The 22,754-nt window shown below is 44.7% G+C and overlaps 1 protein-coding gene across 4 annotated transcripts in view; it reads right to left on the reverse strand.

Annotated features, from left to right (window-relative positions):
- The window catches only part of PCSK7 (proprotein convertase subtilisin/kexin type 7), a 188,937-nt gene that overhangs the window by 84,474 nt on the left and 81,709 nt on the right, over positions 1 to 22,754 (reverse strand). For all 4 annotated transcript variants that reach the window (XM_069224707.1, XM_069224705.1, XM_069224706.1 and 1 more), the window contains one exon: positions 5,721 to 5,811. In XM_069224707.1, the coding sequence (XP_069080808.1) occupies positions 5,721 to 5,811 (91 nt within the window). The remainder of the gene's footprint in view (positions 1 to 5,720; positions 5,812 to 22,754) is intronic.

Consider the following 22,754-nt stretch of genomic DNA (forward strand, 5'->3'; position numbering starts at 1 on the left):
AAATCTGAACCCATTGAAAGTCCAACACTTTGTTTGCTTAGTTTTGAATGTGAATATTGAACATGAGCCCTACAAACCAAAATTTCCTTAATGTAAATATTCTGTTTTCAATTTTCCTGTGATTTATGCTTTGTTTTAATTTACATTTTTAATTATGAAGTTTATCAATTTAGAAAACTTAACAATATTAGTCTAAAAAAATAAATTTATGGTATATATACTCTTTTACATTTTTAATACTGTTTTACATGTTTATTAGTAATTAATTATTTCTGAACAACTCTTTTTATTGATTTTTCCAATTTAAACTAGAACAGTACAGTGCAAGATATACGAGATACCCCCATACATTTTCTTCCAAGAAGAAGCACTTATGCAAGTACAGGTAATTAATACAACATACATGTCAGAGTTAGCAACATGTCACTCCAAGCGACATAACACAATAACGCAGCCAATTCATGTTTACTATCAATATACAGGAGTACCGACATAAGCATAGTTGGTTGTCTCAACAATTGGAACTCAAAGGACAGCCACATCAATCAATCCTCTGTATCAGTGCTTGCTTCAGAGCCTGAGGTCTCATCATTTGTGAAGTGCTCCAACAATTGACCCCATGCCATCAAATCGGTCGCTGCCACATCATTTGTACGGGACATATGCCTGTGTTGTTCCTCTGCTACTTCCCACGCCAGAAGATCCCATAGCCAGTGATGAACCAGGGGTCTACTGGAGCTTATCCATCCTATGGCAACCCGGTGTTGAGCGAGCAGAAGGACCAGCTGTGAATATTTGTGTGGAACCTTGCACCCTCTGGGAGCGGCCACCACTCAGAGTACACAGGTAGGTGGGGTCAGGGCAATCTCTAGTCCTGTAGCCTCCACAATCTTGGGGACCACCGCCATCCAAGGCAGCTGCACTCTCACAGGACCACACCAGATGGAGAAAAGAGGCATCTTTCTTGCCGCAGGGTTTGCACCAGGCCCCCCATGCTGGAGTCCATCTTGTTCAGGTGACGTGGTGTCACATAAGTGGAATGCACAAAGTTAAAATGCAGGATCTTCAATCTATTGTTACATGAGACAGTACGTACTAGCGATAATGCCTTAGCCCAGTCAGCGCCAGATATTGGGTCCCCCTAGCCCTACCCCCAGGCTCGACATGCAGCACAGTGTTTTTAACCATGTCCTCCTGAAGCGCCTTGTAGAATAAAGTAATCAAATGTCTCCCCTCTCCCCAGAAAATCGGTCCTCCTAGTACCTTAGATGCCTGTGGGGCGGAGGGGAAAATCACAACACACTTCCCGCACAACACTTTTGAGTTTAGCGTAATGTAGATATTACACAGACCCAATTCTCTAACGCTTCCTGATCCTTCTGAAATGAAAGGAAAAACTCCCCAGGATATAAGTCGCCTACCACCATATAGCCCCATGTTATTCACTGTTTCATAGACATATGATCCTTCATCACTTGGAACGAGGCTAGGTCCCATATTTTTAACTCCCTATCAAATGGGGCACAACGGGATCCCCTTCTGACCACCTGCACCCTTACTGCTGCCATAGCATGAACCAAATACGGAACTGCTTGATACGAACAACCACCTTTCATCAGAATCCTGTCTAGCGTATCAGTGCCAAGCATCCCTTCAAGAAGTCACTTCTCTCATGTGTCCGTCTCAACCAGCCACTTCCCAGCGAGCTAGAGATGTGCTGCAAAATAGTACAGCCTGATGTTTGGGATAGATAACCCGCCCTCCTGCAGGTCCCGCCGAAGTGTGGACAAGGCCACCCAACTGCAGGCCAACCAAGGTGATCAACAAACTATCCAGTCAAGCAAACAACTGAGGGGTTAGTGGAAACAGTGAGTTTTGCACCAGATATCAAATCAAATCATTAACATTTATAAAGCGCGCTACTCACCCGTGCGGGTCTCAAGGCGCTAGGGGGAAGGGGGGTTACTGCTGCTCGAAAAGCCAGGTTTTGAGGAGTCTCCGGAATGCGGAGTGGTCCTGAGGCTGGTGGGGAGGGTGTTCCAGGTCTTGGCTGCCAGGAAGGAGAAGGACCTCCCACCCGCCGTGGAGCGGCGGATGCAAGGGACGGCAGTGAGCGCGAGGCCAGAGGAATGGAGGAGACGGGTGGGGGCGTAGAAGCTGAGGCGACAGTTGAGGTATTCCGGTCCCTTGTTGTGGAGGGCTTTGTGTGCGTGGGTGAGAAGTCGGAAGGTGATCCTTTTGCTGACTGGGAGCCAATGCAGGTGTCTCAGGTATGCGGAGATGTGGCTGTTGCGGGGTACGTCGAGGATGAGGCGGGCCGAGGCGTTTTGAATACGTTGCAGGCGTTTTTGGAGTTTAGCGGTGGTCCCAGCATAGAGGGTGTTGCCGTAGTCCAGGCGGCTCGTGACGAGGGCGTGGGTCACAGTTTTTCTAGTGTTGGCGGGGATCCAGCGGAAGATCTTGCGGAGCATGCGGAGGGTGAGGAAGCAGGCGGAGGACACGGCCCATATAGACAACACAAGAGGAACACCATCTTGGCAACCGCTGCTCTACCCATCACAGACAATGGCAACCTATTCCAAAACAAAACCAAGCATTCCAGACCTGACATAACCCTCTCTACTTTGAGCGTCATATGAGCCGTCTGGTATGGGTGACCCAAATACCTAAATATCGAAAGCCCTATAGCTCCCAGCGGAGGCGCACTATTGGTAACTCATCCAGGGATCTGCCATGTGGTGTACCAAGGGGGAACAAATGTGATTTATGTGCATTCACTGGAAGGCTATGGAGAACTCTAAACTCCATCAAGAGGGACCGAGTCACCCGGTTATCTACGGTATACCAGTGCGTTGTCTGCGTAAAGTGAGATTGTATGGGTGGAAAGGCCCACCCAAATCCCCCAGACTTCCATCTCTCTATGAAGCAACAGGGCCAAAGGTTCCACTGCAAAGCAAAGAAGTGTGGCGAGAGGGGGCACCCCTGTCTGGTTCCCCTGCCCACCACCCAGGAGTCTGAGAGCACACCGTCCACTCAAACACGTATGGGCTCAGTGCGAAGTAAACATACCTATGCGCAAAACTTGTGTCCAAACCCCATCCCCTACAACACGGTCATCAGATATCTCCACTCAACCATATTGAAAACCTTGTTGAGGTACAACAATTCTAGTGCGATCTCTTGTGTCAAGTCCATGGTTTCATGCAGGACATGGATCAAACGTCGCAAGTTGAAGGTCCTACTCCGGGCCGGTATAAAACCACATTGGTCCTCATGGACCAAACTTCGAATAACCCCACGCAGTCTGGTGGCTAAGATCTTGCAGAGATTTTTGACATCACTATTAAGCATCATGAGTGGCCTGTAAGAAGAGGGATCCATTGGGTCACCTCTGGGTTTAAGCATAAGGCAGATGATACCCTGCCGCATCAATTCCGTCAAGAAGCACCTTTCGCATGCCTCCTTGAAGACTTCTAATAGTTTCTTCCAGAGGAGGGCAGAATACGCTTGGTAGAATACAACAGGGTAGCCATCCCCCTTGGGGGCTCTGGATTTTTGCAAAGCAGTTATAGCTGCACCCACCTCCTCCAATGTTATATCTTCTTCCAGTTCCTGCAAGCTTTTGGGATCCAATTGGAGAAGCTCCAACCACTGTAGGCACCCTTATATAGGCTCATTGGACCTCAGAGGGCCAGCTCGAGCTACCTTTTGCAAATGTTCAACCAATACCGCCAAAATGTATCTTTGGCTCATAACCAGTGCTCCCGCCACATTTCTAATATGCAATATGGGGGGGGGTAACGCCACCTCACACATCTCTATCCAAGCTAACAACCTGCCTGACTTATCCCCATCCCTGTGCAGTCTGATGGTAAATCCAAAGTGTTAGTTTGTCCACTGCCTCCCAACTTCTATGAACTTTCCTGCTTAATCGAAGGTGTTCTCTGCGTGACTCAGGAGTGAATGATTCACAATGCTGCACATCTGCCAATTGCCCCTCCGACTCCTTAAGATCACATTTCAGTTGTCTATGAACTCCACATGTGGTTCCTATACATTTCCCCCGCACTACTGCTTTCAGTGCCTCCCATTCAATTGCCCTGGTTTTCATGGTTATCCAATTCATCTCCAGGTAAGTTGTCAGCGAGGTAGCTAGCACCTCTTAACGAGCAATGTCCATCAGGAGATCCAGTGGCATACGCCAACACCTTCTCTCCCTGCCATCAAACCCCCAACACAATCTCAGAAACACAGGGGTGTGGTCAGAAAGGAATCTCCCCACATGTGTTACCTCAGTCACCTGTGAGCTGGCCAGGTTCCCCAGTAGGAAACAGTCCAATTGACTGTACGTGTTGTGTGTTTTCAAGTGGCATGTATATTACCTGCCTTCTGGGTGCAGTCCCCTCTAATCATCCCGTGGTCCCAGGCTGTACATCACTGAGGCAAGTAAACTCGCGATTAGCGGTTTAGTACCCCGTCTTGGGGATGACGTTCCCTCTCCCCATGCATGATGTAGTTGAAGTCTCCTACCCAAATGATGGGAGGGGCCCATGCAGATCTCAAGCACCTCCAACATTGTGTCATGAAAAGATTGATCATCATTGTTAGGTGCATAAGTGTTCGGGATTGTGATGAGTTCCCCGTCCAGTGTACCCTGGAGGAGCAGATATCGTCCCTCCATGTCTGCCTCACTATAGGTGTGCTTAAAAGGGATGCCTGGCACCGCCCACACAGACACTCCCGTGCATAGTAAGGATACGACGCGGAGATCAATTTCTGGGATTTATCGTCTATCATGTGCATTTCCTGTAAACAGGCCATCTGTATCTTATGCTGTTGAAGAAATGAATGTCCCCTGCATCGTGTGGAATAATTTTTCAGTCCCCTGACATTCCATGTTATTATGTTCATATGCTTGGCCATTAAACAGTTGTACAAATCCCCCATCTGCAAGCAACCCCCCCAGTCTACCTAAGCGGATGGGGAAGTTCTCATGGTACAACCCCCAAGTCTCACATGTATCTCTGCACTGTAATGAGAACTAACAGATCCACTCCCCCCAAAACATAAACAGTTAAGATGATCTTCCAATACACCCCCTCCCCCGAAATGAAGAGAACAACAACAATTGTGGCAGTCTGCATATCAAAAAATACACAATAGAGAATAAGCCTATTCCCCCCTTCCCACCCCTTAGGGTAAAAATGTTTAACATGCACTTAATTTCTGTTTTGCAAGTAGCCCTGCCTAGACCCTAACATTTCTATTTTTTTCTCTAATTTTTTGCTACAGCTCCCAAGAAATAGGGTTGGCATCTATACAAGTCTTAAAGAGAGAATGGGAAAAAAGTCATCTGTGACCACCTAGATTTAGTGAGAAGGCAAATAGATACACCACCCACAGACTCTGTAAAACCACACCTACCTTCCCTTATATACACCACCACTATCTGCACCACCAGCCCTCATGCTCAGTCCACCTTATAGCTGCAGAAGTGGGCTTGCCCAATTCACCTCTCAGCTGCACCTGTAAGCTTCTCACCAGAAGTTGTGGGTTCCACTTTGTCTGCCTCCTTGCACAGCTGTAGTCTATGCCCATTACTCACCTGAAGGTGTGGGCTATGCCCACTGCCCACCTGCAGCTGGGGATGTGCTAAGTCCCCCTCTCACCTGCAGGTTCTACCTACTGCTCATTAGAAACAGTCTCCATCCAGCTCTCACCTGCAGCTGTAGATGTCATTGATCTGGTAATGTTTGTTAAATGCTGTGGCTTCCATGCTGTCCGTCAAAGGCCCATCCAGCACCCTAATTCCTGCAAGGAACCAAATATGAAAAGCATAAATGAAGGGAAGGAGCCCGTGGTCACACAAGGTAAACAACAAACCCACCAAGAAAAGGTAATAATTTCCCAGGGAAATGGAAGTATGGCCAAAGTACTGTAAACTCAAACAATGTGCAGGCATGGTGGGCTATGTGACACAGCAAGCTCCGAATGACCCTCCCCTGCTGCTCTATCCAACTAGCACCTGCTGCTGTAAATGACACCCACCAAACCTGCAGCTGCAAGCTTTGCCTACCTCACACCTGAAGGTCTTGGCTCCAACCAGTTGTGTGTAGGTGTAGTTCTACACTCTTCAACCTGCAGCTGCAGAGTCCAAACTCCCACAAGCCATAGCTGCAGTGCTTAATTTGTAAATAACAAGGTGCCGGTGACCAAAGCCCTCCTGTTAAACACTTGGCTGCTGCAATGACATGTGCCAACATGGAATACTGAGGAAGCATAATCCTGAAGACATCTCGGGCCTCTTTAATCCATTTAGAGCCACACCCTGTTCCTTCAGCTCATTCTTGCAGCTTTCTCCCTTTGTGACACTTTTTCGTTTTTCTCTTCCTCTGTCTTTCCCATGTGTCTTTTGTTCAAAGAAAATGCTTGAGGCAGAAAAATAAGTGCCAGCCCTCACAAATTAGTGCTGGTGACCCGCACCGGAAACAACAAGCTCAAATTAAGCACTGCATAGCTGCAAGATGCGCCCATCTCTCATCTGTAGCCGAAGGCTTTACCAAGTCTTTCCTACAGGTCTATAGTCTGCTCGATCTAGCCTGCAGGTCTAGGCTTCTCTCCCTCAGGCCTGCATATCTTGATTCGGTCCCCGCTGTTTGGCACATTTAAGTTCCAACCACCTCTTATCAAGAGCTTCAAGCTGTGTCTGCCTCTCACTTGAAGCCATAGGCGCTGCCCTTACTCACCTGCTGCTGTAAACTCCCATTCACTGCAGCAGTAGATGACACCCACCTATCACCTACAAAAAGACCACCCGTTTGAAATCCTTAAATCAAGTTAAACTCACCTTCCATATATCTTAGAATGGGATTCATTTATTAGTGAGCAAATGCTTGATAATTGGGATAGGTGCAGGTCAAACGTTTGGGTCTGAGATCCCTATGTATGGTGGATATTTTAGTAGTCTTAATTTTTTAATCTATACTTTTGCATTCTGTGAATTGACAACTACTGTTCATGTTTGCACTCAAAGAACAAATCATGATTTCAGGTACAAGCAAAAAAAGCCTGGAACTGTCTTTCAAAGAAGAAACTGAAGACTGTCTGGAATTAAGTAAAGGCTTCCCTGTTCCCAAGATAATGACACCATGACCAGGCCTAAACACTTCTCAAGACTAGACAATGGTTACTCTTCTGCTGTTCCTGGGTGAACTCCTGCTGACTTATTCTAAGGCGCTTCTCTGCTGCATGTCAAATCCCATTTGTAGGGGTTACTCCTGTGCTGAGTCATCTCTCCTCTGAATATACACCATGGCTGGCTGCATAATCCTCATTCCTTTTGGCTGCTGCACCCACTCTTAGTGGACCCATAACATATATTATAGCTGATCACAGACAGGAGACGCTAAAGTTCTCGGGAGTGCGGGAGGTATAGAGAGTTGGTGGAGACAACAAACATACTTGAGAAGTTAGTACAAATGCACACCAAATTGGTAATGGCATTACTATGGAAACATGAATGTGTCTGCTAACACGTTTAGAGGAAATCTGTAATTTGAATGCTCGAAGTAAAATAACGAATAAGAAAAAGTCGTTATAGTGTACAAGTGTATGCACTGGAATGGAATAGTCTTTGTTGGGGAATGCAGAGTTACCACGGATCTTAAAACAGTGAGAAGCTGTTACTGGAGGGAGCTCCCACCTCTGGAGACCTCCATCACTGTGTAGGTACAGTCCAATTAAGATGACATTTGATTTACTAAAGGGCTGAGAATGCATTATTGGAGGAAGGACACGCTGTTGGAATCCTCTAGCAATACAAAGGTATTGCAGAAGCAATCTGATGCTTACATCACAAATCACAGAATGCTACATCAATGAGAAGGCAATGCTCGAAGAGGAGCACACTACTGATGCCCACTGGCACTGTGAATGAACTGCTGAAGGAAGCTGAAACTATCCTCCATCTAAATGCCGCTAGAAGGCATTACTAGAGTAAGGTCACACTGCTAGTCTTAAGAGGTTACCAGCCCTGGAGATCTCTAGAGGTAAAAAGACACAGTAGTAGGAATCTGATACTATATGTCGAAACTCAGTAGCACAGAGAAGTCACTGATATATGAAGCTCTCACTAAGCGTGAGGGCTATATCAGTGAGAAAACACTTGTGGAAACTCAACCGGCTAGATTTTTCAAGTACTTTAAGGCTCTGCTAGTAGAAACAGGACAATCAGACTGCGGGGGAGGTAGAAGACACTCCTGGACGAAGCTCACTCTGATGGAGTACCCTACTACTCAGACAGCCCTGCTTTCACCCATTTTTTCTCCTGCCCGCTGCGGTATTGGAGCTCTCCTCCCGACTTCTTGGAATTACAATGTAATCTGCAGCCGATTGTGGTGAGCCCCTATCCCCTTCCTGTGAGTGAATTGACAACAGAGAGTGACAGTTTTCCCTCTCTACACATATTGATAGTGGTTCAGCAATCCTACCCGATTGCGCCTAGACCCGTGCAAAGGCTTTTAGCCTCAGGGGTGAGTAAGAGGAGCATGATAACTGCACATGGACAGGTTTACTCTATTGCTATCTTGACTCATTATCTCTACTTCCTTATCTTTTGCCAAATACAGGCCTGCACCCCGAGCGAGTACTTAACTTTTCATTTCCACATCTAGGTGTGCATGCGTGCCACTCCGTATGCCTTTGCACTCCTTGTCACTGTTTTCCAGGGATTATCGGGTAACGTCCTGTACTAAATATCCTAATAAACCACATCACCTCACCCACCTTTACTAACCTATTTTTGTCATTCTTTCTTTCAGGGTGCCTCAGTATTCCCTTAGTCCTGATGTGACCCAAGTATCTAAGCCAGAGGGTCGAACGCAGCCTAGTAACATACAACAAAGTTTCTCCATTGCAATATGGAATATCTAGAGAAATTTTTGAGTTGGTTGTTAATCCCAGATTAGCCTAATTTTAACCCCTGCTTTGTGTATCCGTTTGGCTTTGTAACTGGGGACACATTGCACTGTGCTGTAATATAAAATGGTGACTTCTTGTGTATGTTGCTTAATTTTTACACATATTTATAACTATTAATCTTAAGTAAGGTAGTCTTGTGTCATTTAATTTACATGCTATAAAGCACATAGGCTACTTAATCTTTTTCATCTAAAAATCATTTTGCTAAATGATACCAATGAGAACCGTTTTTGCCTTAAGATTGCTACTTTCCTGGGTTCCCACGGGTTTAAGGGTTGCTCTTGTAGCCTGATTAGAATGAATATTGAAGAGCTTTTTTATCTTAGCTGCATGGCTGCTGTCGCTATCACACTGGTTCAAGCTGATAACACTACAGGTGCTTCTTCAATATCGCATCCTCGCTGAGGTTTCTGTGGGGAGTCTGTAGAGAGCACTATCTTTGTACGGCTCTAGGATGGCGCATGCTGGTGCTGCTGGGCCTGTAAGGCTACTGTGGCTCACTCGACTAGAATGAGCTGGAGAATGGTGGCATTGTGGATAAGCTGGGCCTCATGCTACTGTTGCTGATCTTGATTGCTTCAGTGGTGGGGTAACAGGGTAGTGTTGATGGTAGGGCGGGACAGAACATTACCCAGGACTTGAGTTGGCCTAGCGGTTGCTGCTTCTCCGTTTCAGTTTTACAGACCATTCCCTCATGCATTAAGCAGGCATGTCAAAAGCATTTGTGGGGCTAGGGGCCAAAAAGCCTGTGGGGTACTTATTGATTTCTCACTCAAGTTACAACTTGTAATTAACAGAACAGGTATGTTGGTGAGTGAAAAAGTATTTGGCACCACACAGGTGTTGCTGTGTTAGATGCATCACAAATGAACATGTCAGACCTTCTTTTTTATCATGGCAATACATCTGCAGCACGAACGCAGGCTGCCTAGTGCAAAGAGCCCCAGTAGTGCTCCCCTGGCAGTAGGATTGGGTTGCAGGACTGCTGGTTGAACCAGTTTGACTACAAGCATGTGTGGCAAACTGTCAAGACTGGTGCCTCTGTTGCTATTCCTCTAATGTATGTCTGGCAGGCTGCCTAATTCTTGCCTTGCCTTTGTGACTGTTCATGATCAGGCCTCCAGGCATGGGGTTGTTGTAATGGTGGCTCCATGAAACGAGGGGCCCATAAGACCCAAGTGCAAAGTGCATACTTTAGAATGTGTTGTCCAGTTCTTCAGTGCACACTGCAGCATTTGGAGAAGTGACATCAACCCTTAACATCATAGGAACACTGATAACAGACAGCAGAAGACAGGTACAACATGTGTTAGTAGGCTTTTGTAGATGACCATGACAAAAGCTGTTGTAGAGCTCATCATCTCCAATTTCACCCAAATGCTCGACTCCTATCTAACAATCTACCAAGCAAGGATCTGAACGAGTGGGCGAACCGAAAGGAGGAGGTGATTGAATGAGGTGTATGCTGCTTGGTGACATCCCTGAATGCTCAGATGAGCCGTAACAGAGGATATCGGGCTTCTGCATCACGGTACACAAAATCATAGAATGGAAGAGGAGCACTGACTACCAATGACTGTACCAAAAGAAGAAGAGGAGTACACTGGAAGCGTAAGGGGAGGTGGTATAGACATGAAACGTGGTAATGCTTTCTCTACATACAAAATGTAAACACAGTTCTTAGCTGATGCTGATGGTGCTGAAAATTATTTAGTTGTATTGACATGAGCACATCATTACTGTTAATTATAGAGCTACCATGCTGGATGGCTGAAAATCTAGATAAAAATATTTAAAAAACAATATACTAAGAGCTCTCCTATGCCAAAACATTCACCCCTTGATCCTGCTAAGAAACAATCTGTTAGTGTTAGGTGGTGCTTGAAATGGAAAAATTAAAGTGCAGGTACTCTGTGCCAGAGTACCTGCTTGTTTCCGAGAAGTGCCGGTACTCTCCAATTAAAAGTATTACGTTTTTCTTGAGATGTGCCGGTACTCTCCCTCTCAAAATAAAAAAGTGCTGGTACTCAGTACCAGACAGTGCCGGCCCATTTAAAGCACTGGGAAAATAACTGGATTGGACTGCAGTTTCTATTAAACTATACAGTTAATTCCAGACGTTATGTACTTTAACAGGGTAAATCGCGTTTTTATTAAGAGGAGTCTTTTTGCCATCAAAAAGAATATCCATTAATCCATTCCCAGCTTTCGTTTTTTACAATAGCTTATTTTTACCTCAGAGAGGACTGTTGCTTCTTTGCGCATCCGCCTGATATTATTTAGAGCCAAGGTGTAAGGCAGCCGTTCTGATGTGGTTCAACTCTACTCCCAATGATGCTACATGGAGAGCTTTCCAGACCCTACTGTGTAATTAACCTTATGACCCCCGACTGCAGTAGCACTCCAGAAGTCAGGTGCCATTAGAAGGGTGTGTTCCATACAAACCATCATGTTAGAACCCGACGCATCAAAACTAAGAGGCTGAGATACAGGCAGCTTGTCACCATTCTACGGCCATTAATACTGGGGTTTCTGTATTGTGCTAAATACAGCAGTTTTTGCCAATTGTAAGTGTTGTAAATAAAAAGATTACCTTTCTTCACATTACTAGTACTCAACTAGTACTCAGTTTACTGGTGCTGAAAGGACGAAAGGCTGGGTTGACTGCGCTGGAATTTAAACTGTCTGCAGTGAGCACTTAACCCAGTATAATTATAGCTGGAAACACACTCCTTTCACTGTTGTTTAATATATTTGTAGGGTTGCCCTATAACTACATCATACTGTTATAGGCAGTTTACTGGAGTCTAGAGTTTTGTTTTTCAAGCCTCTAATCTAAAACTCTAGTCCAATTAGTTCAGTTAAGGCTAACCTGAATTACTATAACAATTAATTTGATAAATGAATGCGTATAGGGAGTCATCTGGTAAAATTAGTAGATTTCATTTAAAGGTTTGGCTCGCACCAGCCTTATCACACTGTAAATGTGCTCACGGATCCACTTACGACAATACTGGTCATGCCGACGACCACAGACCAGCATCCCGAAAGTCTGGAGAGATGGAAGCCCAGAGCTATCAAAAAGAACTCTTGCAGGTCGGTCCTGATCACAAAACTGGACCACATGGGAAAGCAAGGATTTTACCCCGGTCTTCACAAGCAACCCTTTTAAGGGAGTTTAAGGGACAACCCATTGCCTCCCACATTCAAATAGACAAGTTGGACATGTTTTTGAAATCCACAGCGGCATGGATACGAGGAATGCAACTGGGTTTGTTTGTGTACTTCTTTTTTATGATAAAGTTCTGTAAAACACAAAGTGTCTCCAACAATGGTTGCATATTCCAGAAGTAAAACCCGGTTTCACGCGTTTGTTCATGTTTTCCATAAGTTAACTTTTTTTGTAATTGAAAAGTAAATATTTCCTTGTTGGGTGTGCACAGGGTATTGGGTAAGACACAGAAAGATGAACGTGTGTGCAATTTCTCAACTGCAGTTCGTTTTTTCAGTTTTCTAAGTGGGTGTAATCCCCAATGTATTATCCAATTTATTTACCTGTATTTTAATGAAACAGAAATGAAACTTTTCCCCCATTTAGGTTAATTAACCTAGAGAAGGAATACTGAAAAAACAAATGTAAGACATTTTTGATTCAACAAATGTTTGTTTGCAAATTAATTAAAAAAAATACAACATTATTTACTCTTAAAATGTAGTCAGGACAGCATTTGCTCCTCTAATAATTGTTTGGCACACGCACGTATGAATACGCCCCTTCTCTTTTTTTTTTTACTGGACAGTCCAAAAAAACCCAGAACCATCCCATTTCCTATCCATTGGGCCCCGTTTAAACATATGGAGGGCTATATACCACAATCACACCCAGTACCCCTCCACCCCCTAGTTTCTACACCCATGTAACTGATGAAAGACTACCCCTCCCAAGGATAACTTGCGCATCCACCCCCCCCCCCAGCGCCTTGAAACCCTAACGGGTACGTAGTGCGCTTTACAAATATATTGATTGATTGATTGATTGATAACACCCTACACCTCTGAGCAATTCAAAACCTTCAATATGTAATATGTTTTTTAGACTGTGTTACAAAGTTGGTAAATATAGTCATGCATGGCTGTCTAGTCTCACACTTTTTTTTCCGAACGCCTGCTTGTTGCGACCCAGTTTGAGCAGTCTCCACGATATATGCACTATACCAAAAGTCTTCCAACATAGGCCACAGTGCATTCGCACACCATACCCTGTCATCTAATGCTTAAGCATCCTCTCCCTCCGTACACTTCAAATTAGTGCTTACCTGGAGGGAAAGAAACACAAAAAGCCCCACGAATCATCAGTCTACAACCTCTTTACTAGGTGTTTGTTTTGTGGTGCAAAAATTGCTTTCACATGCACATCTTCAGAAGCAACACAAACGCTTCCGATAGCAGAAACACATTCTGCTATATATAGCAATTGAATGGAGAAGTGTGCTATCTGGCTTCAAATGAGCTGTTGTGACTTGTAAGAGGTAGGAAGTGGAATATAAATGCAACTGCAATACATTAAATAAATGTATCCCTGTACCAATGTTCTCCCAAAAAATGCCTAACCAACCTAAAAGTGTCCATAATGATAAAGACCTCAAAATAGGTGATGACCCTAAAACGTAGCAACATATTTTTTGGATGAAATCACCAAATAATCTAAATGCTTCTGTTACCGCTGAGTTATTAATGAGTTTAATAATTAATATTCATGTATTCCGAGTGTTGGATTTGCCTAGAAATGAAAATGTCACTTACCCAGTGTACATCTGTTCGTGGCATTAGTCGCTGCAGATTCACATGTTGTGCATAGCCTGCCATCTGGTGTTGTCAGAGTGTTACAAGTTGTTTTTCTTCGAAGAAGTCTTTCGAGTCACGAGACCGAGGGACTCCTCCTCTTCCATTGCGCATGGGCGTCGACTCCATCTTCGATTGTTTTCCCCGCAGAGGCTGAGGTAGGAGTTGTGTGTGTTAGTAATAGTGCCCATGCAATGGAGTGAATAAGTATGTACCAATTAAGGTTTAAGTAATATATTTACAAATGTACAAAGTTGAAGATAACTTCCAAACGGCTACAGGCTCCCGGGGAGGCGGGTGGGCACATGTGAATCTGCAGCGACTAATGCCACGAACAGATGTACACTGGGTAAGTGACATCTTAAGTTCGATGGCATGTGTAGCTGCAGATACACATGTTGTGCATAGACTAGTAAGCAGTTATCTCCCCAAAAGCGGTGGCTCAGCCTGTAGGAGTGGAAGTAGTTTGAAATAAAGTTCTTAGTACGGCTTGACCTACTGTGGCTTGTTGTGCGGATAGCACGTCTACACAGTAGTGCTTAGTAAATGTGTGAGGCGTAGACCATGTGGCTGCCTTACATATCTCGTGCATTGGAATATTCCCTAGGAAGGCCATGCTAGCGCCTTTCTTTCGGGTTGAGTGTGCCCTTGGTGTAATGGGCAGCTCCCTTTTTGCTTTAAGGTAGCAGATTTGGATGCACTTAACTATCCATCTGGCTATACCCTGTTTTGATATTGGGTTTCCTGTATGAGGTTTTTGGAATGCAATAAACAGTTGTTTTGTTTTCCTGATTTCTTTTGTTCTGTCAATGTAGTACATTAGTGCTCTTCTGATGTCTGATGTATGTAGTGCCCTTTCAGCTACCGAGTCTGGCTGTGGGAAGAACACTGGTAGTTATACCGTTTGATTTAAGTGGAACGGTGAAATAACCTTTGGTAGAAATTTAGGATTGGTTCTTAGGACTACCTTATTTTTGTGTATTTGGATAAAAGGTTCTTGTATTGTAAACGCCTGAATTTCACTTACTCTTCTTAGAGATGTGATGGCGATGAGAAATGCAACTTTCCAGGTTAGGAATTGTATTTCGCAAGAATGCATGGGTTCAAAAGGTGGACCCATGAGTCTTGTTAAGACGATGTTGAGGTTCCATGAAGGAACGGGTGGTGTCCTTGGTGGTATAATTCTTTTGAGGCCTTCCATAAACGCTTTAATGACAGGTATCCTAAATAGTGAAGTTGAATGGGTAATCTGCAGGTATGCAGATATTGCTGCGAGGTGTATTTTAATGGAAGAGAAGGCCAGGTTCGATTTTTGTAAGTGTAGTAAGTAACCCACTACATCCTTTGGAGATGCGTGTAATGGTTGAATTTGATTATAATGGCAGTAGCAAACAAACCTTTTCCATTTGCTTGCATAGCAGTGTCTAGTGGATGGTCTTCTAGCTTGCTTTATGACTTCCATACATTCTTGGGTGAGGTTTAGGTGTCCGAATTCTAGGATTTCAGGAGCCAGATTGCTAGATTCAGCGATGCTGGGTTTGGATGCCTGATCTGTTGTTTGTGTTGTGTTAACAGATCTGGCCTGTTGGGTAACTTGACGTGGGGTACTACTGATAGGTCTAGCAGTGTTGTGTACCAAGGTTGCCTTGCCCATGTTGGTGCTATCAGTATGAGTTTGAGTTTGTTTTGACTCAATTTGTTTACTAGATATGGAAGGAGAGGGAGAGGGGGAAAAGCGTACGCAAATATCCCTGACCAGTTCATCCATAGGGCATTGCCTTGAGACTGCCTGTGTGGGTATCTGGATGCGAAGTTTTGGCATTTTGCGTTCTCCTTTGTTGCAAATAAGTCTATTTGAGGTGTTCCCCAAATTTTGAAGTAAGTGTTTAGAATTTGGGGGTGAATTTCCCATTCGTGGACCTGTTGGTGATCTCGAGAGAGATTGTCTGCCAGTTGATTCTGGATCCCTGGAATAAACTGTGCTATTAGGCGAATGTGGTTGTGAATTGCCCATTGCCATATTTTTTGTGCCAGGAGGCACAGCTGTGTCGAGTGTGTCCCCCCCTGTTTGTTTAGATAATACATTGTTGTCATGTTGTCCGTTTTGACAAGAATGTACTTGTGGGTTATGATGGGTTGGAATGCTTTTAACGCTAGGAAAACTGCTAGCAGTTCGAGGTGATTTATATGCAGCTTTGTTTGATGTACGTCTTATTGTCCTTGGATGCTGTGTTGATTGAGGTGTGCTCCCCACCCTGTCATGGAAGCATCTGTTGTTATTACGTATTGTGGCACTGGGTCTTGGAAAGGCCGCCCCTTGTTTAAATTTATACTGTTCCACCATAGAAGCGAGATGTATGTTTGGCGGTCTATCAACACCAGATCTAGAAGGTGACCCTGTGCTTGTGACCATTGTGATGCTAGGCACTGTTGTAAGGGCCTCATGTGCAGTCTTGCGTTCGGGACAATGGCTATGCATGAGGTCATCATGCCTAGGAGTTGTAATACCATCTTTGCCTGTATTTTTTGTGTTGGATACATGGTTTGTATAACTTTTAGGAAATTTTGAACCCTTTGTGGACTTGGAGTGGCTATTCCCCTTGTTGTGTCTATTGTTGCTCCTAGGTATTGCTGTACTTTGCACGGCAGAATGTGTGATTTTGCATAGTTGACGGAGAAACCGAGTTTGTAGAGGGTTTGTATGACCTGATCTGTGTGGTGTGAACACTTTGTCAGTGAGTTGGTCTTGATTAGCCAATCGTCTAGATACGGGAATACTGTGTGCAGCTACTACTGCTAGGCATTTTGTAAAGACTCTTGGTGCGGTTGTTATACCGAACGGCAATACTTTGAATTGGTAATGTATTCCTTTGAATACGAACCTTAGGTATTTCCTGTGCGAGGGATGTACCGGTATGTGGAAATACGCGTCTTTGAGATCTAAGGTTGTCATGTAGTCTTGTTGCTTTAGCAATGGTAACACTTCTTGTAGCGTGACCATGTGAAAGTGTTCTGATTTGATGTAGGTGTTTAGTGTTCTGAGATCTAGGATTGGTCTCAGTGTTTTGTCCTTTTTTGGTATTAGAAAGTACAGTGAGTAAACTCCTGTGTTTATTTGTGTACCTGGTACCAGTTCTATTGCGTTCTTTTGCAGTAATGCTTGAACTTCTATTTCCAGAAGGTCTGAATGCTGTTTTGATATATTCTGTGTTTTTGGTGGTATATTTGGAGGGATTTGGAGAAATTCTATGCAATAACCATGTTGGATAATTGCTAAGACCCAAGTGTCTGTTGTTATTTGCTCCCAAGATTGGTAATACTGACTTATTCTTCCCCCCACTGGTGTTGTGCGGAGGGGATGAGTGACCTGTGAGTCACTGTTTGGTTGCAGGTGTTTTGGGGCTTTGAAATTTTCCCCTGTTTCTAGGGAATTGTCCTCCTCTGTACTGGCCCCGAAAGCCTCCCCTTTGGTACTGTCCCTGGTAGGTAGACGGTGTTGAATGTGAGGTACTGGCTTGTGTGGCCTGACCCCGAAACCCCCCTCTGAAGGTTGTTTTGCGGAAGGTGCCGAAAGTGCCTCTGCCCTGCGGGGAATAGAGTGCGCCCATGGCCTTGGCAGTGTCAGTGTCCTTTTTTAGCTTCTCAATTGCCGTGTCCACTTCAGGTCCGAACAATTGTTGCTCATTGAATGGCATATTGAGCACCGCTTGCTGTATCTCCGGTTTAAAGCCAGATGTTCGTAACCACGCGTGCCTTCTTATGGTTACTGCTGTGTTAATTGTTCTTGCAGCTGTGTCCGCTGCATCCATAGAGGAGCGTATTTGGTTATTGGAGATGTTTTGTCCCTCCTCAACCACCTGTTTCGCTCTTTTTTGTAAATCTTTGGGTAGATGCTCGATGAGGTGCTGCATCTCGTCCCAATGGGCTCTGTCATATCGCGCTAGGAGCGCTTGAGAGTTAGCGATGCGCCACTGGTTTTGCAGCTTGTACTGCGACCCTTTTTCCGGCTGCGTCGAACTTGCGGCTTTCTTTATCCGGAGGTGGTGCATCGCCTGTGTGAGAGTTGGCTCTCTTGCGAGCTGCCCCTACTACAACTGAATCTGGTGGCAGTTGTGAGGTGATGAAAGCAGGGTCTGTGGGCGGTGCTTTATATTTTTTTTCCACCCTTGGTGTTATTGCTCTACTCTTGACAGGCTCTTTGAAGATTTGCTTTGCGTTCCTTAGCATTCCTGGGAGCATAGGCAGGCTCTGGTAGGTGCTATGGGTGGAGGAGAGGGTGTTGAAAAGGAAGTCATCCTCGACAGGTTCCGAGTGTAGCGACACGTTATGGAACTCTGCTGCCCTAGCTACCACCTGTGAATACGCTGTGCTGTCCTCTGGTGGTGAGGGCTTGGTAGGATACGCCTCCGGACTGTTGTCTGACACTGGGGCGTCGTATAGGTCCCAAGCGTCCTGGTCATCTTGGCTCATGGTGGTGTGAGCCGGTGAGTGTGACGGAGTCTGTGCCGGTGATATGTGAGTTACAGGTGGAGGAGAGGGTGGCGGAGTTACCTTCTTCACCACTTTTGTTTGTGGTGCTTGTTCCTGTGTTTGGAACTCAAGTCTCCTTTTTCTCCTAATAGGGGGAAGGGTGCTGATCTTCCCTGTTCCACTCTGTATGAAGATCCGCTTTTGAGTGTGGTCTACTTCAGTGGTCTGTAACTCTTCCTCGAATCTATGTTTGCGCATTTGAGAGGACAGTGATTGCTCCTCTGAATATGAGCTGGTAGTTGGCTCGGTTGCCGGTCGTTTCGGCACCGAAACTATGTCCTTACTCGTTTTCGGCTCCGAGGCGACTTTTCTCTTTTTTGGAGTCGAAATTTCTCAGCGTCGATCCTCCTCGGTGCTGCTGTCTCTGCGTCGAGCAGCTTCGGCTCCGCTGTCTCGGCGTCGATCTTTTTCGGCAGCACTTTCTCGGTCCCGAGATTGCTGCGTGCCTGTGTCTCGACCCGAGTCGGACGATCTCGGCACTAGTTCGGCCTTTTTCGGTGCCGATGGGCGGTCACCGACTTTATGGGTTGAGCCATGGCCTGTTGGCAGTGGCGTCCCCTGGGCCTTGTCTGTTTTCTTGTGTGCTGGCTTTGACGTCTTACTCACTGTTTCTTGGACGTCGAATTCCTCCGAGTCCGATTCATGGATAGAGAAGGCTTCCTCTTCTTCTCCTTGTTCCTCGAACTCTCGGTGTCCTGTCGGCGTGGACGCCATCTGTAATCTTCTGGCTCGCCGGTCACGGAGCGTTTTTCGGGATCGAAACGCACGACAGGCCTCACAAGTTTCTTCCTTGTGCTCGGGCGACAGGCACAGGTTACAGACCAAATGTTGGTCTGTATATGGGTATTTGTTGTGGCATTTAGGACAGAATCGGAACGGGGTCCGTTCCATCAGCCTCGATGTTACACGCGGTCCGGCCGACCAGGCCCCGACGGGGGATCGAAATTACCCCGAAGGGCTACCGGAGCTCTTCACAATTCGATTCGGTGTCGATTCTATCTAACCCGATCCCGAACGCAACAATACCGACGTAATTTTCCAAATTTTTAACTATCTTTCCGTTCCGAAACCCGGAGCGAAAAGGAACACGTCCGAACCCGATGGCGGAAAGAAAAAAATCGAAGATGGAGTCGACGCCCATGCGCAATGGAAGCAAAAGAGGAGGAGTCCCTCGGTCTCGTGACTCGAAAGACTTCTTCGAAGAAAAACAACTTGTAACACTCCGACCCAACACCAGATGGCGGGCTATGCACAACATGTGTATCTGCAGCTACACATGCCATCGAACATGTATTAACATAGACAAAAATACTGCATGCATTTGAAGGTGCGCCCACCAGCGTGGCCGCCAATGTTCACGAAGTGTACTTATTAATGGCTTAGTAATATGAAATGTTGAACTTATGTTTGATTAATGTAGTAATATGTCATATTAAGGGTTATGCATTATGTATTAACTTTATTAATTGTAGGCCTTAACTTAGCGAGGGCTTGGCCTAGTTGCACGGCCTCATGTCAAGCTGCATTGCTTAGATATTTAATAAAATCGATGCTTAGAGAATTAAATTGTGATTTTCCACTGTACTGTCCATGTGCTCATAGCTGAAGATCTTTCTCATGAGAAACTGCTTGCTAGAAGATGCTGTACTTGCTAGTGCAACAATGTTTAATGTAACGTGTGTAAGACTGACTTTCCCAGGAGAAAACAATTAATGCACTGACTAGAGTATAAGCTGCAACAATATTATTACCTGACGATCCTGGTGACGAGAGCGTGAGAAGAGGAACCAATCGTTGACATGTGAACCATGTACTATTAAAATTATAGATTTGAACTTTTAGTTTCATTGGACAAAGTATGAACATGCGATCCCCTGACCAATTGGGATGTGGGAAGTAGTTTTTGGAAATCTAACTTAGCCAACTGCACAGAGAGGAGAGAATCATTTCCTCCATTATTTTCTTGACGCCTTGAGAAGGGACGTGCTTGACTTTACTGCTTAAAAGAGACTTTGAGCTCTGAACTTTGATGCTGAATCCTGATGCCTAGCTGACCGAACTGATGTCCTGCTGTCGAAGACTGTGACAGCTTGCTGAACCTTATCGAGGACAAGTATACAATGACATTACTGAATGCTATCTCTATTTGCTTTTGTTTCTAGGTACCAACCGCTATTTTGATAGAGCCATAGTTAGATGTTTTTCCAAATTTGTGTTGAGTAAATTGTTTTGCATAAAGCCCAAACATGCTATTCTAATCTGGTGTTAGTTAGTGTTCTCACTGATGAAGTTCCCTACATGCAATAACAGTTGATGTCTTTTCTATGCTGAATCTAAATGTATGTAATCTAATTTGCACAGTTATTCTTGCTATTAATTTGCACTGTAACCTTAGAATGTGTAGTAGCTCAAGCCTTGATTGCGAGTCTTTCGCCACTTTGGACAGCCAGTATTGTTTTTATATGTTTATCAATTGATTTTGAGATTAAGTTATGTGACATTAGCATTGTTAATTAGGGAAATAAACATCCTAACTTTTACATAAAGGTGTGGCTATTTTTGACTGCAAGGTCATGGTGAGAGAAAATCACTGACTCCTAATGTTATTGATTGTTAATTTTATTGATTTGTATTGGTAAGGGATATATGGTGGGAAAACCTCGAAGTGAGTCAAAAGGTTCATCTGCCTATTCTCGTCCCCCTTGTTTATAAGGGCTGACGCGCTAACATTACTGTAGGAATAAAAGTCAGTCCTTTGAACGCACCCCAACGTAAGCATAAAAACGGATGCATCAAGTGACAGACCTAACATGACATTTTCAGCCAACTTACAAGTAAATGAAAAGCTGGAATCAAACCTGGAATTGTGTCCTGTACTGGACAACCCAATTTACTCGTGCCACTGAAAGCCGTCTTGGCTGAAGTAAACATTAGGATGCAAGACACCCATAACTCACCCGATTACTCAGTAAGGGTGACATCACATTAGATCCCTCAATGGCTGCATTGCAAAATCCTGCATGCACCAAGCAGACACTGCTACTGGACATATGTACCTAGAGGCCCTGGGTTTTATTACATAATGAAATTCAGATCAAAACGTCTCAAACAAAACCTTCCCAAAATATATTTAACTGTTTTAAAGAGCTAACTCAGCCTGAAACCCTCAAGAACCAGAGTCCGTATGCCACTTTCAGGAAACAGCTCAAGGCCCGACTCTTCAGGGTTCGGGTTTCTCCACACCCCAGTCGTGAGGATTGTACATGATCAAATCAGGAGAAAAACAGAAACTGTCTATTCTTAAGATGTTGGCAAAAGCTGGGAAGGAGGGAAAAAATAAAAATAAATAAATAAAAAATATCAGGAGTCAGTAAAGTATCAGAAATCTATAGTTATGAGCAATATGAGCACCACTGTCACCTGTGGTACCAGGGACAGGCCATGCAGAGAACAGCAAATAGGACAGAAAGAAGGCAATAGTGTCAGGAGGATGTCGTAGTCCCGGGAGAACAAAATCTACCACTAATATAAGGATCCATCAGGGTGGAAGGACTTTATCATCAGCAACACAGATGTGGCTGTATGACCACCCTTGGGAGGTACAGGCCAAAGGGAGTATTGGAGCACAGGAGAAATCCTCAATGCATGCTGGCCATGAAGACAGGAGAAGCAATTAGTCTTGGAGGCTCACAGTTGTTCTGCGATATTGGTTGAGCAGATCAGACTACAAATTATCGGCTGGACTTACAAGACGGGAAACCAATCTATGCATTGGGATGCCACCTGCAGGTGGGATGAGCTTAACAAACGGGAAGGCAGCGGAGCTTCAGAACGAGGGTAAAACTATCAAACACTGTTGCTATCGTTGGTTATAAAGCACAAGTCCACTGAAGCTTCATGTGCTGGAGTAACCTCAATTCTGTTCACAGCAGTAGAGTTGCAGGCTTATTTTGGAAATAAAAAATAACATTAAATGAGTAGGGAATCCACTGTTCCAGTCCTTTTTCTTTGCTACTCATTACTGCAATTTTGACTCTGCATACTGAGAAGCCACTAATTGGTTTCTCAGTGTCTGTGTTTCGTTTGTGGTGTTTAAATTGACTGTATTTAATTTCTCAGCCACAGGTGTACAACCTGCTGGTTCTTTGCAGAAGATATCTTCAGATGGGCTATATTGCCTTTGCTCGACCTCTGATGGTTCTGCAGAAGAGGAAAGGAGGAGGGATGGTCTTCCACTGCAGCCTAGTATCAGAGGTCAGTAAACCAGGTTATGCAAGATCAGTCATGGTATTCAATGGGAGGAAACCAATGTAAATGGGCATCCCAGTTTTTTTATGTTATTAATGTAAACATTCAAAAAGCTAGAACTGAGCATTGACATAGTCAGATCCTTACTGTTAGGG

Source organism: Pleurodeles waltl, chromosome 3_1, assembly GCF_031143425.1.
Source record: "Pleurodeles waltl isolate 20211129_DDA chromosome 3_1, aPleWal1.hap1.20221129, whole genome shotgun sequence".
Lineage (NCBI taxonomy): Eukaryota > Metazoa > Chordata > Amphibia > Caudata > Salamandridae > Pleurodeles > Pleurodeles waltl.